This window comes from Belonocnema kinseyi, chromosome 4 (genome assembly GCF_010883055.1).
Source record: "Belonocnema kinseyi isolate 2016_QV_RU_SX_M_011 chromosome 4, B_treatae_v1, whole genome shotgun sequence".
NCBI classification, from domain to species: Eukaryota; Metazoa; Arthropoda; class Insecta; order Hymenoptera; family Cynipidae; genus Belonocnema; species Belonocnema kinseyi.
In genome coordinates this window covers 85,329,244-85,344,120 of record NC_046660.1, presented here as the reverse complement: position 1 = coordinate 85,344,120, position 14,877 = coordinate 85,329,244, and the positions used below count along the sequence as shown (strand labels likewise).

At 30.6% G+C, this 14,877-nt stretch overlaps 2 protein-coding genes across 7 annotated transcripts in view; one reads left to right on the top strand and one right to left on the bottom strand.

Annotated features, from left to right (window-relative positions):
- LOC117170600 (golgin subfamily A member 6-like protein 22) overlaps positions 1-14,877 on the bottom strand; it is a 125,559-nt gene that overhangs the window by 68,039 nt on the left and 42,643 nt on the right. The window lies entirely within an intron of this gene.
- Positions 1-14,877, top strand: part of LOC117170601 (CREB-regulated transcription coactivator 1-like) — a 164,035-nt gene that overhangs the window by 127,619 nt on the left and 21,539 nt on the right. For 3 of the 6 annotated variants that reach the window (XM_033357480.1, XM_033357476.1, XM_033357475.1), the window contains 3 exons: positions 2,930-3,083; positions 13,022-13,069; positions 13,619-13,771. In XM_033357480.1, coding sequence (XP_033213371.1) covers positions 2,930-3,083; positions 13,022-13,069; positions 13,619-13,771 — 355 coding nt within the window. Of the gene's footprint in view, positions 1-2,929; positions 3,084-13,021; positions 13,070-13,615; positions 13,772-14,877 lie in introns of all 6 variants that reach the window. The other 3 variants (XM_033357479.1, XM_033357478.1, XM_033357477.1) reach the window with 2 other exon arrangements.

Genomic DNA, 14,877 nt, shown 5'->3' with positions numbered 1-14,877 from the left:
ATTGACAAAAACACTTTTTCGAATGTCTAATTGTTATTATTGTTTACTAGCAAAAACCATAGGTACGTCTATAAAACTAAATACCGAACCGATATGAAGACAAAAATATTACAGAATATTAGTACCTTTTAAATCGTCTGACAACATTTTTACTTCTGCCATTTACTTCTAGACAAAATATAATTTATTTAAAGTTGTTCATTAAATTTAATACAATGAAGTAACCTATGTAATTTTTTTTTTTTACTTTTAAACTTTAACAAACAAATCGAAAAACGTATTGCATTTAACAAACAAAGTGTATTTTTTGCAACATCCGCATCGAAAGTGAGGACTTCCATGCCTCTAAATGATATGCAAAATACTTTAGTCCAACAGAATGTACGGGAGTAATAATGGCGCATGCGCACTTTGAAACCTGTTTACTTTGCGAATTGTCGCAATGGATGCGCATGTGAACTTCATAGATGCGTAACTTTGCACGTCGGCAAAATAAAATATTCTTTAAAAAATGTGCGTGTCTCGGGACGCACTGGAGAAGTAGAACATCGAAAGAATATCTAAGTGGAATGAATTCATGGAATTCAAGAAATTCACGGAATTCGTGGAATTTATAAAATTCACAGAATTAATCAAATACATCGAATTAATAAAATTCATAGAATAAATAAAATTCATAGAATTCGCCGAATTAAATAAATGCATTGAATTCAATCAATACATGGCATTCAAGGTATTCACGAAAATCATGGAATTCGCGGAATTCGTGAAATTCATAGAATTCGTGGAATTAATAGAGTTAATGGAATTCATCAAATTAAAAAAATGCATGGAATTCAATGAATACATGGCATCAGTGGCGTAACTTCCTTACCGCGAAACCCCGCATTGCGGGGGACTTCAATTTCACACATCATTGTGCATTTTTAAATAATTATTTACTTCAATAATAGAAATTTGAAAGGATATATTAACCATTTTTAAATTATTTGAACAAATTTAATTTGTTTAAACAATTCTTTTTCTAAAAATATTTCAAAACCACATTTTATGAATTAAAATTAATATTCTATTATTTATGAGTAGTAAATTCTGCTAAAAGCTTTATGGCAATGTTAATACTATTAGTTTTTTTCCTTCTACATTTCTTTTAAATTGATCATAAATTGCTTACGAATAAAATTTGTTCAAACATTGACACGACATTTTTAACCAAATTTACTACTCGAAGTCATTCAACATTATGTTTAATTCAGAATTTTTAACTCAATAGTCTTTAATAGATTTCAGTGTCAACGGATTTCAACAATTTTCAATTTTAAGAGAATACTTAAAACGATTTTAAAACATCACATAAGATTTTCAAAATGAGCACAGAAACAAATCTTGAAGATTCAAAGACAAGTTTAGGGGTAATTTAAGTGAATTTAACAGATATTTCCGAATTTTTAAATTTTAAAATAGATTAAAAACATTCTAATACTTTTAAAGATTTCTGAAAATGTATAAAATATTTAAAAAATTTGCCAAGGTTTGAACGGTCCTAACAATCTTCTAACCTGGTTTAAATTTTTCCTAAAATTGTGTAATCTCTTCTCAAATAAAAAAATTTTTTTTTAAATTGTCTACATTATTATTTACGAATCTGAAGTATAGCAGCTACAAGCAGCTATAATTCAAACAAAATGCAGTGAAGTTTGAATTTATAATGATGTGAATAATGCTTTCCAATATACTAAACGAAGTGCATAAATGTTTCATCAAAATTACTTCAATCAGAAAATATAGATTTAAGTCGTGCACTTAAAATCTTAAACACTTTAAGGAAGCATTCGAAAAAGTACAGACTTGAGTATGAAGAGTGTAAGGAAGAAGTTACACAAATACCACCTTGATCAAAAAGTTCCTGGAATCATCACCGTGTGGCGCCCCCTGCTGTCCGATTTACATTTTTTTCGTTTCTGTAGGTTGTCACACCTTTTAACAATATTCCCTGCGAATTTCAGCTTTCGAGCTTGGCATTTGTAAATGTAACGCATCGACTGAAAAAACCACTACTCGGAACGCGTTTTAGCAGCCGATCGGAGATAATACAAAAATCGAAAACGGCACTGATGGGCATACCCAAAATTGAGTATCAAAAATGTTTTGATAGCTGGTTCAAGCGCTGACATAAGTGCGTGGCAGTCGATAGGAATTACTTTGAAGGGGACCACATCAATATTCAAGAATAAACTTATATTTTTAATTTTAAAAATAAATACCGGGAACTTTTTGATCAAGGTAGGATCTCAAAAATAGGGTATTGAACTAGTTATTGCAGAAAAACGGAAACCAAAACGTAAGAAGCATTTTGATATTAGTGAAGAATTTCTAAAAATTAATGTCTTTAATCACACTTTAAGGTGTCTAAGGTCTATTTAGACTTTGTGAATGCATAGTTTACAGAGAAATTATAGACTGGATATCATGAGGATTTCACGAAAGTATTCCCCTTGCTAGTCATGAACTTTAACCCGTTTTAAAAAATAACGGGTTCAATGAGACGTCAACAATAAAATATTTTTTCCACACTTTACTCATTTAATACAGCTTCATGGAAAGTGATTTTTCAGAAGTAATCCCTTAAGAATATATTTAACTGTGCATATTACAACATAGCAACTTGCGAAAGGACGTTCAGCAAATTAAAAATTATAAAATACTATTTACGGAATAGATTAGAATATATCAAAGACGATTCTTAAATTTATCTCTACTCTGCCGCCCAAAATAAAAAGATACATAAGTGATTCGTTGAATTCGTAAGAGAAAGCTGCATCTAACTGTGTTAATAAAATCTATTAACTACTAATATTTATTGTAAAAAACGATTGTTCATAAATAAGAAAAGTCGGAAAAATTGAAGAATTTTTAAAAAATTTTTCAGCATATATCCGAGTGCACAACCCCCAGGTCAGCAGATTCCTATAGGCAACAATACAGGATCGTTGCCCGACCTGAGTAACGTTCACTTTGCTTCACCTCTTCACACCCCTCTGGACCAAGAGGAACACTCGAGTGGTGGTTCACCATACAGCAATGTAAGTCCCACAATTAGCTTTCTGCTCTGTGTTTAACTGCGCACTATTTATGTGGCTCCAAAACTTCTAACCAGCTTTTCCATCCTCTAACTAGTCTGTAAGGCCATTTTTTGCAAAATAAAACTCGAAACCATTACCAAATATAACGTGAACGAAAAAGTTTGTTCTTCTTTACTTTTAGGCTTTCTTCTTAACAGAAGCTTTTTAAAGACTCAATTTTATATTTTAAAACCGACAAACTTTAGTGTAGGATTAAAACACTTTTGATTAAACATGCATGATTTCAGCCCTTTTCGAAGCCTATGAAGCGGGGCTAAAGCTCTACTTTTTACTCCCTAGGGAGTGAAAAGTGACGTCAGAGATGATTAATGAAAGTTATACATCTATAAGCTTCCAATTTACGATACTCAGCCCATTCACCCGTAAAAACTCTAAGGAAATTTTGGTTGCAGATAATAGAATGTCGCGGTAATTCATGGAAAGTGACAATATATAACCGAAAGTTTCCATAAATTTTTGGAAATTTATAAACATTTCCAAATTGAATTTTGGTTAATTTACCCATAAATTACCTGTAATCTTACCAAAAATTTCATAAATTGCCGGAAATTAAAAAAGGTTTAAAATTGAATGTTCGGTAATTTATCTCAATTTAACATAAATTTTCTATATTACTATAAATTACCAAAATGTCATAAATTTCTGGAAATTTCGAAAAATATTTTAAATTGAATTTTAGATAATTTATGGTAAGTTACCATATTGACCTGTAAAATTACCATAAATTACCGCAAATTTCTATAAATTTCAGAAAATTTATAAACACCTCTAAATATGATTTTAAGCATTTTATCTTAAGTTATCATAAATTTCTGGTAATATTACTATAAATTACGAAGAATTTCATCAATTTTCGGAAATTTATAAAAATGTTAAAAATTGAATTTTGGGCAATTTATGGTAAGTTACCATAAGTTACCTTTAAAATTACTGTGAATCATGCTACCTTTATGTGAAATCTAATATGGGCTGTAATCATGATATATTTTACTTTTAAATGTAATTAGTTTCAGAGCAAAGATATTCAGCAATTTCAGAACTCGAATTTACAAATGGTCTTTGTCAAATGTCTGACAATTATTACTACGTATTTCGAAAATGACCAGATTAACTTTATATCCTAGAATAAAATTACAGGGATCACATGCCTTCGATTCATTTTTTGAGAATCATAGACAGAAATTCAAGACATCAGAAAACAAGATGCCTTAAAAGACAATCTTTATGGTGGTACCAATTTCAAATATTTCCTAAGTTATTTATTTGCTAAATTTGTAGATTTCAAAGACATCATCGATAGCGAAGAAATCGCTAACAATTTAATCGAGAAATTCAACCAGAAAGATAAATAAATTCGGTAAAAATATGAATTTTCTAAAAGACAGTTTAATTTGCACACAAAAAAACAACGAATTTAAAGAAAAAATTCGAACCAAATAGATAAACCTTCAATAAAAACTATTTTTCAGCCAAGAAAGAAAAACAGTTTCAACCAAATTGTTGAATTTTAAAGATAAAAAGACGAGTTTTCTACAAAACGGTTACATTTTTCATCCAAAAATATAGGTATGTTAAGCTGACGTAACCACATGTTCGGATCGAGTTAAAACCTATTTCATAATTAAGGGCTCATTTAATGCTAATTTAATGCCCTATTTCAAAATTTAATGCTGCAATTTTTTTCAAAAAAGCAGGGGTTACGCTAGCTTAACGTTAAGCTGACGGAACCCCATGCAAAACAAACTTTGAATCGTGTTCTTTCTTATCACATAATTAAAAGCTCATTTAATGCTCCACAAAACCACAACAAATTATTTTCCAAAAGCCACCCTTAATACTGAAAAACCATTCTTTACATAAATTATGTACACATTGTAAATCTTACCATATCATAATTAAGGGCTCATTTAGTGCTCATTTAAATCCCCATTGCCAACTTTAATATCCCACTATTTTAAAAAGCGGGGGTTACGCTAGCTTAACGATAAGCTGGTGTAAACCCCGGTTAAAAAAATCGAGCATTAAATTTGACAATGGGGCATTAAACGAGCATTAAATGAACCCTTAATTATGGTATGGTCAGATTTACAATTTGTGCATAATTTATATTAAGGGTGGTTTTTCAGTATTAGGGTTGGCTTTTGGAAAATAAGTTTGTTTTGTTTTGGTGAGAATTAAACGAGCCCTTAATTATGTGATATTCAAGAACTTGGTTTAACGTTTATTTCACGTGGGGTTTTGTCAGCTTAACGAAAGATAGCGTAACCTCCGGTTAAAAAGAATTGTGAAGCATTACACTTGGCAATAGGCTATTAAATGAGCATTAAATGAGCCCTTAATTATGTGATATGACAGAACTTGGATTTTTATACAAATATTGTAAACAAATGTGCAATGAGATTGATGTAGTATGACTGATACATACTTCAGGGAGTTGTTGAAAATATAAAGGAAAATATTGATCTCAGGAAGAATTAAGTACTGTTTGTCTAAAATAGAAAAAAATGACTAGGGAATACTTCAAAATGTTTGATTTACTTTTTAATGATCTTATGTCTGCAAATTCGATCTTTTTGATTTCAAAGCCTCTAATGCTTTAAATTTCTGAGTATGTAGTTATAATAAAGCTTTTTCTCTAACCTGTTAGACTCTAAAGTTAAAATTCATAATATTTTATATGAATATTTTGAAACAGGAAAAAAAATTTTTTTTAATGGATATGAAAGTCTAGTATTATTCCACCTTGAATTCATGTATTCTAAAAGGCAATATTTACACATGTTTTCATAGCCTGGAAAATATACCAGAATCTCATATTAAATTATATTTTTGCCCGGTACGAGGATCTGGAAAAACTATACTCTCTTAACAAGAATCATTGCAAATGTTATTCAAACCATATTCGACCTACATCCTTTCTCGTGTTTTTATTTTCCCTCTTCGATTCCTTTTTTTTTTACTTTTTCCGCTTTTCTATTCTTGGATTCGACGCACTGGGTGTGCGTCTGAGAATAGAAATTGTACATTCACTGATTGCGTTTAGTGTTTATCTAACCGATCCAGAATTGAATAATGTGTGATAAGTGGTCTAACTCGAGATATTAGTTGCTATTTCCCAATAGATTGGTTTTATTTAAAAAATTCTTGGAGGCTGGTTATTAAAATTTACAATACTAGATAAAATGTTTAATATAATTTATAAACTTTAAATATGTGAACAAAATCCAAAAAGGCTTAAACAAGGAACGTCACTAAAACTAAAAGTTTTAACACTTTTTAATCAAATAAAGAGAAATTTTTTATTAATTTTAAAATTGAAGCTTCCTCATTTGAGAATGTTAAATTTATAAACGTAAAAATTTAAAGGAATCAATTACAGGCCTCGGACTCACCACACCATTAACACTATTGGACACCTTTGAGCGATGTCACTATTTTGGTATTATTTCAACAAAAAAAGGTGACTTTTCTCATAATTATCCATTAATGCGGACGATTTCAATCAACGGAGGATAGTTTTCAACAAAAAAGTTGTATTTTTAACCAAAAAAGATTAACTTTATACCAGAAGAGATTAATTTTTGAATAAAAAAAACGAGGTTTCAACCAAGAATATTAATATTCTACTAATTTTACTATTCTAAAGATGAATTATCGACAAAATACAGTGAAACTCTTCTATAGCTCTGATTTTGGGGCTGACGGTGGGTGGGAACTAACTCATTATAGCCCGCTCCACTTTTGTTTGTTCACGGCTGAGTGGCAACCACAGACCCCGCCCATCCCGCGCAGCTCCTGTTACACATACCTGCGGTGCGAAGTCAATTCTCGGAAGGGCTATAGAAGGGAGGACTATTAAAGGGTTTCGCTGTATATATATATATATTCTTTTCTAATCAAACAATTAAATTTTCAACCAAGAAGATTAATTTTCTATCAGAAAGTACGATTTTTCACAAAATACACATTTTTTTAACGAAATAGTTAAATTTTCAATCAAGAAAAGGAATTTTCTACAAAGTTGAATTTTCAACCCGAGAATATGAATTTTCAACGAAAAGTTCATTCACAATCTATAATTTGAATTTCTAACCAATAAAAGAATAGAATTTTCATATAAAATTATAAATCTTCATTCAAAAAAATGAACCTGCAAAAAGTATGTAATTGAAGTTTCAACCATTAAGTTGAATTTTCGAACTAGAAGAGATGAATTTTGAACAAAATACATACATTTTCAACCAAATAGTTTATTTTTAACAAAAACAAGTAATTTTCGTCATTTTCAAGCGCACATTTTTAATTTAAAGAATTTTAAAATGCAATTTTAAGACGTATAATGATGACTATTATTTTGCTAAAACATTATTTGCCAAATGCGACTCGTTTACGAAAAAAATCTAATTAAAAAAACTATGGATTGATATATTTATTTATTAGATTCCTATGAAAAATTATGTAAATATAATATTTTTAACTCTTATTTTTAATACAAAATTCAGCAAAACTCAATTTTCTTTAATTTTAAACTACTGAAAATTAAAGAAAAAAACGAATTTTATATTAAAAATATGTGTAAGAAATGAGTAAAAAAAATAATTAAAAAAAATTTAATTAAAAATAAGAAACGATAATTTTACATGAAAAATTATAGATTTCAATCCATAAAAAAAGTTTGTAAAATTCGATTTTTTCGATTGGCAAATTAGTAATAGTCATCCAATTAATTGTCAGATAGGAAATATATGCGATTTACTAAAAATCACAACTCTGATTATCTCTTTGTAAATAATAAAAAATTAAAAGCATTTGAAATTTAAATATTTTTATAAAAAAAATTGTAGTTGACCAACTGCAAATATCAATTATTTAATGATTTTTTTATTTAATAGTTTAAAATTTTGCAATTTCACAGTTTAACGGCATTCAATTTAAAATTGTACAATTGAAAAGTGTTAAAAACTTCCTTTCTACGCTTGTGTATTATTATTCACCGTTTGAATTAAAAAATTGTTAAGCTTTAATTTTAAAAGTTTCAAATTAAAAAGAGTTCCACTCTGTGTTCATTAATTTCAATTTTTATTACTTTTAATGAAAAAATTCCAGCAAGAAGAATTTGAATTTTTAAATTATTTTCAATGAACGTGAAAAATATTTGAGAACCGTGAAAAACTGGGAAAAGACCAGAAATTTTTTTCTCAATTTAAATTTGAAACAACTAACACATTAATTATAATCTCCATTTATAATTTAATTGAAGTACAGCCTGCAAGAATTTTTTCTAACCCAATTTGAAACTGCCTTTTTTGGGAAATGGAAACAATTTGATTGGGAACTCGATGGAGGAATTTTCCTGAAATGGTATATGCGGTATTACAGAGTCCACAAACGAGCAGTCCTACCAATTTGTCGCCGACGAGCTTGGCGCAAGCTGGAAGGCTATCCTTTTCACAGGAACACAGCCCGCCAAGCGTCCAAGTAAATATCCTTGCGATCCTCTAAATAGTCTACGCCATGTTGCTGTCCGATACGAATTATCACGAGAGAGAACCACCCACTCATATTTCTCCTTTTCGCCCATTCCTCTCAAAATTATTTTCAGGATTAAGAAGCTATTAGTGCATGCGAGCTTGAAAGCTCCAGTTTCTTTTTAAGATTCAAGATTCATCTCCTTTTTTCCTTTTTATATCAAATTACAAATTTCAAGCAAAGCAAAAATGCACAGCCCACTCACGTGCTTCGTATCGGATCGCGGGGCGCGCTTGTAAAGCAAGGTAAATGTAAGGCGTTAAAGAGAACAAAAAGTTTCCTAGTTAAATCACTTAACGAGATACTTGGAGAACTTTAAGGATTCATGTGAATTTAATTTGCTTTCAGGGTAGGCAGTTTAAATTTAAATGCTTTTTTTAGCGTAGTTTTCAAATAAAATTGAAATCAAATTTCTCGTAAAAAGTTTTGTATTTTTGAAGTTAGAGTTTTAATATTTTTATCTCGAAGGTACAGCATAAAAAATGGACATGAAAAACACTGATATCTGAAGGAACTTTCCCATAAGAGTATGAAATTTACTATAAACGTGTAATATTCCCACAAAAGTCATAGCACATAAAACTATCAGTGATCTTTGTGGGAAATTTATATCAAGAACTATGGTAATCTTATCACAAAGACCGATAAAAACTCACAATATTTAGGAGTATTTACACAATATTTTTTTTTCGTGTAATCTTACAATGTTCCTCGTATGAACTTTATACATTTTTTGTGAATTTCCAACAAAGATCACTGGTACTTTTATGTCCTGTGATTGTTGTAGGGACATTATATGAAACTATTTACAGTGTAGCATTATTTATAAAAAATGAAGATCTTTTTGATTTTGATTTCTTTATATCTACTGTACCGGCGGAAATTATGTACATGCCTGTTTTTTGGACTGTTACTATAGTGCCTTAATTTTTATAATATTAAGATTAAAAATTTTTCTCATGATACCGGAAAAGTTAAACAAATTCTGTGAAAATATGCCCAACTTGAACGCAAAATAACAATTAAAAAAAAGTTATTGCAAGAAAAACGTCAAATTTTTATATTTTCGAAAAATTAGAATCACTTTGGAAATAATTATCATTTTAAAAATTCTTGGGCTCATTTTAAAGGTAGATCTCCAATTTTGTTAAATTGATGTTTGAAGAATTCTTTATAAATACGTACAAATTTCAATTGTTTAATATTCCAGAAAAGAAAATTTTTAAATTGGATATCATCCTGATTTATAAGTTTGGTTTCCAAACGTTGGGATGGCTCAAAAAATGTTTTAAATGCCATTTTATCTTTCTTTACGTTTGTGACGCCCGGTAGTTCGTAACAAAGTAGAACTACTGTGTAACTGCATGAGACGGACTACTTTTGCTTATCTCGGTTTTCGAAATCACTCCAATATAAAAAATTTATTTCTAAAACTATTTAAAAATCTTTAACCATAATTAAAAATTCTCTTTAAATTAAACTCTCTTTGGGGAGCCGTATGGAAGTGAATATGTAATTGTATAAATTTTACAGAACCAAATAACGCTCATATTGCTACTATGAAATCTTCATCTTCATTTTATTGCTGCATATAAAAAAGTAATGAGAAAGGTGAAAGAGCGCAATGTGCCCGATTAAAATGTCAGATTCATTAATTTCACTAAAATTGGGCGTTTTTTTTCGAAAACTGAGAGACGAGGATAGCAAGAACGATGTGTCAAACCTGCTTGAAAACGTTTATTAAAAAAAGCTTAAGCAGTATTAGACTCTGAATGTATATGGTAAAAGGAGAAATCTCCATTACGTTATGTGTTTCGAGAAATGATAATGTTAACGAGAATTATGATTATTCGTAGCTTACACCACGTCCCATGAATTGATCTTAACCTTCGTCATAAAATATTCTAAAACGAAATTACACTCATCTCCCGATTCTGGGCCGGCCTCGGGTCCGGGTGGTCCAGAATCGGATGCGTTTTTGCATAGGACCGCGTAACCGAAACCCTCGGTTGCCTGCCAATAACCTAAATAATTTTAACTTGATGAAAACATACAAGAGATACCATATTTCTGTAACATTTCTTATTTCGAGATTCCTGCTTTCATTTGACCTACAAGTTCACATTTCTCTTCGTACGACAAACGCTGTCTTATTTTCCTTCGGCATTTTTACAAATCGTTACACACCCGAAATCGAGACACCTCGCTTACTACTGAAAACAAACTGACGCATGTGCTGACAGCTGACGGACTTATCCGCTGAGTGTACTGCCCTTTTTTATTACACATGTTTGACACCTTTTCAAGACCCTACGAGCTGAGAAACAGCGTGGACCAGCAGTTATAGGCATTTTTAAACCTTGGCTCTGGTGTATATATTCTCTGACTTTGAAACAGTATATGCCCCAAGAAGCGCGACGTAAACAACTTCTGGTACGGCACTGATTCTTCGAGCGTATTGACCGTCAAGGGACGCGCAGGGGGAGACAGAAACAGTCAAGCGTGAAGCCGGTCGAAGATCAGGCGGCCCAGAATCGGGAATTGAGTGTAAATCCCTTTTTCGAATCTCAGAATTCAAAGCAGTTATTCTGGCCTTGGAACTTTCAATTTGAATCCTAAATTTAACGAGTCTCGACTCCTTGACTGGACGATTTATAGGTGCCGGAAAAATAGAACAAAAATAACTTAAATGCATGTTGTAAAAGGCACAGATACAATTTTCAGGAAAAATCGCCTGGGTCAAAATTATTTGTCTAATAATAGTTATTTGACATCTTGGTTCTATTTTTCCCGCTTCTATAAACTCAGGGATCACCGGCAGTGACCTAATTTTCTCGAAATCCCTTATAATTCGTACATTTGAGATTTTTTTGTTTTTCTAACTACGACCCAAAGAAAAAAAGAGACATTTTCGACGATTTGATCATTTTGAAACATAAATCATCATAAAAATTCCCAATTTTCACTAATTTTTTGTTATGTTAGGCGGTTACACTGAAAATTGGTATTTTTAATAAAAAATATTAGATTTTAAGCATTTAAATGTTCAGGTTCAGGTCATATTAACGTTTCTCACAGGAAATAAGTTATTTTAAACAAATTCATTAGATTTCGAAGAAGATTTAAAATTCTGAACAATTTTCTGTTATTTTTGTTAAAAATAATAAGATGTAAAAGCTTGAATAATTTCGGCTTGTGTCAGTATTTTTTGTCAATATGTAGTTGAAATTTTTATTAAAAACTCAAGATTTCAAAGAAGATTTATAAGTTTTGAATAACTTTAGGTCACGTTGATATTTTACACCGAAAATTGGCACTTTTGAACAAAAATTTGTTCTCGGAAATTATGGGATTTTTTTTTTATTATAGATCAAACATTTCACAGACTATTCCAAAAATTTGAACAATTTTAGGTTATCTTCTCGTTTCACATCGGAAATCGGTATGTTTAGTAAACAATCATTTGAGTTTAAAAAAGTTAAAAATTAAAGTTAAAAGTTAATGTTAAAAATTTTAGGTTAAGCTAGCGGTTTTACACCGTTAATATTCATATATATTTCGAAGTAGATGTCAAATTTTTGATAATTTCAAGTTTATGTTAACGTTTTTTCACCGAAATCGGATATTTTGAACAAAAATCATTAGATTTTAAAGACGGTTTACAATTAGGCACAATTTTTTGTTATATTAGTTTTTTGCCTCGAAAATTGGAATTTATGATCCGAAAAATCAGAAGATTTTCGAGATTATTATTATAATCCTTCAGATTATGGTTTATTCATTAAATTCACCATTTTTGGTTTTTCTATATTAATGTTTTTAATATTGAATTGATATTGGTAATGAAAACCCATTATAATGCCGAAAATATTTACAATGTTTGAAAAATAATAGGGTATGTTAGTGGTTTTCACCGGAAATCGTTATTTTAAACAAAAATCAAACTTCAAAGCTGTTTGTTTCTAGTTCAATGAAATTAGTGATTTCTAATAAAAGTGTTGCATTTAATTATTGTTGTCCATTACGCTTGTATTTGTACAAGAAAATTCCCCTCTTGAGAAAAAATTCCTTATTTTCCCTAAAATTGAAATGCTGAACCACTGTGATCCTTCTAAATCGTCCTTTTTTCAAGAGTCTTTTATTTAAACAAATAATTAATTGAAATTTGAAGATGGGATTTACGAATAATGTTTGTAAAGAGTTATTATGGTATTATTTTGGCTAATCACACACCGCTTCTTTCTAACTATCGCTTTTTCATTTCTGTGCTTCAATGCTCGTTTTACTTTTGGTTTTTTTGTTTTATTTTGCCTTCGTTGTAGCGGTTCTTTGTCTTTGTTTATTTGCAGAACCATTTATCAGTGCCTGTTAACTCTAGGTATCTTCCCACGTTTAAGGTTAGTATGTACACAATTTTCTTTCGTTTAATCCTTATTACATTTCTCTTAATTTCGATTATCTATTATTTTGTACAAAACGCTTTTCATGCTGCTCGGCGATCGTTACAACGTCGTCCCAGCAAAGCTTTTTTAATTGTTTTTGCTTGTACTGTGCAAATGATAAAGGAGATTTTTTTAGGGCAGCTTTGTTCACTGAGTGTCGCACTTCTCATTTTCCTTTAATCGATAATCAATGTAAATGTATAATAATTGATTAATAATCCCGAAGACGCAAGCATCGATTTTTAAAGGTACCGAATTTCTGAAGAATCTCAAGATCTGATGTCAGTCAGGTTGTACTTTAATGTTTTAGATGTTGTTTTAGGAATAGAACTTGTATTAGCGAGAGTGTCGACAGTGAATGAAACTTGCTGATGATGATTAATGCGTACCTATACACATAGAATATAGATGACCTTATAGATATTAGGGCTCGTATTAGGCTCGGTCGTGAAAGAAATATAATTAGATCATCCCTGGTCTCTAATCATTTTTGGTATGAAGCAGGGCGTGGCGCTGGAAAACAGCGCAAGTACTTCACCACAGGATCTTCAGACCTATTCTCAACAACCACCTCCTCAGACTCAACAGACGACCCAGTGTCCAGGACATTACATTTATCAACAAGCGCACAGCCCTATAGCTCAGCCAACGAGTCCAGTGAGTTTCAATTTTATTTTATTTTTTAATATCAAGAAAGAGTTTTTAATCTGGTTTAATCAGTGAGGTTCACTTGTTACTCAGTACCAGTAACCATCTGCACGTACGCACTGTCGTCCTTCAGCTGGTTAGGTTATCATTACTTGCCACCAGGCACTTGAAAACCCTGTTTAATTAATATGGAGAAATTTAGAGTTTTTGAAAAATCGAACTCATACTTCAGGCTTTGATCGAAACGTGACAGGTTTTTTAGGGATTAAAGAGGAATGTCTACGAAATAAAACCATACTAATGATTTTTATTTTTAACCAACCATCCCCACCTTGCACAACGCCCCAAATATGGTCCAAAAATAAGAAAAGTATATTTTTACACGGGGAAAGGGTGGATTAAAATTAAAAGTTATTGGTACGCTTTTATTTCGTAGAGACTTCTGTTCAATCCCTAAAAAGCTTGGCAAGTTTCGATCAAACCCTGAAGTATAAGTTCAGGTTTTTGAAAATCCAAAATTTCCCCGTGCAAATTAAATAGTATTTTTTAGTGCCTGGTGGCACGTGTTAATATTTGAATTTCGAAAAAAAATTGTGGATTTTATTTCCCCTGAAATGGAAACTTATGGGGAGGGGGATATGCTATGTAGCTCGAAAAGCGTTTTTTGGGCCACCCTATTGTTAACTTAATGTTAACAAAAATTTCTTGAATAATTATGTCAAACAATATTGATTTAAAAAAGTCAAATCATTTCTATTCCCAAAACAATTAGGTTAAATCTTTTTTAAATTATTAGTTTCAAGTTCTGGAAATTTGAAGATAACACTTTTGTATCATACGAAAAAATGGTTTGTGAGATAAAATATATATTTGTAATTTAAAATCATAAAACTAATTGTCTTTAAGCACATAGTTTAATGATAAAACCTTAAAAAAGTATTCAAATATTTATTTATATTTAATTTAATAAATTTTACGAGGGTAGTTCAATAAGTCCTTAGAATGACCAACAAATGGCGCGTGAATCGCTCCAAATCATCTGTTTTCAGTCAGCACCACTCCCGACTAGATATATGGTGCAGTCACAGTCCACATCTTCTGAGTTTACGTGTTTT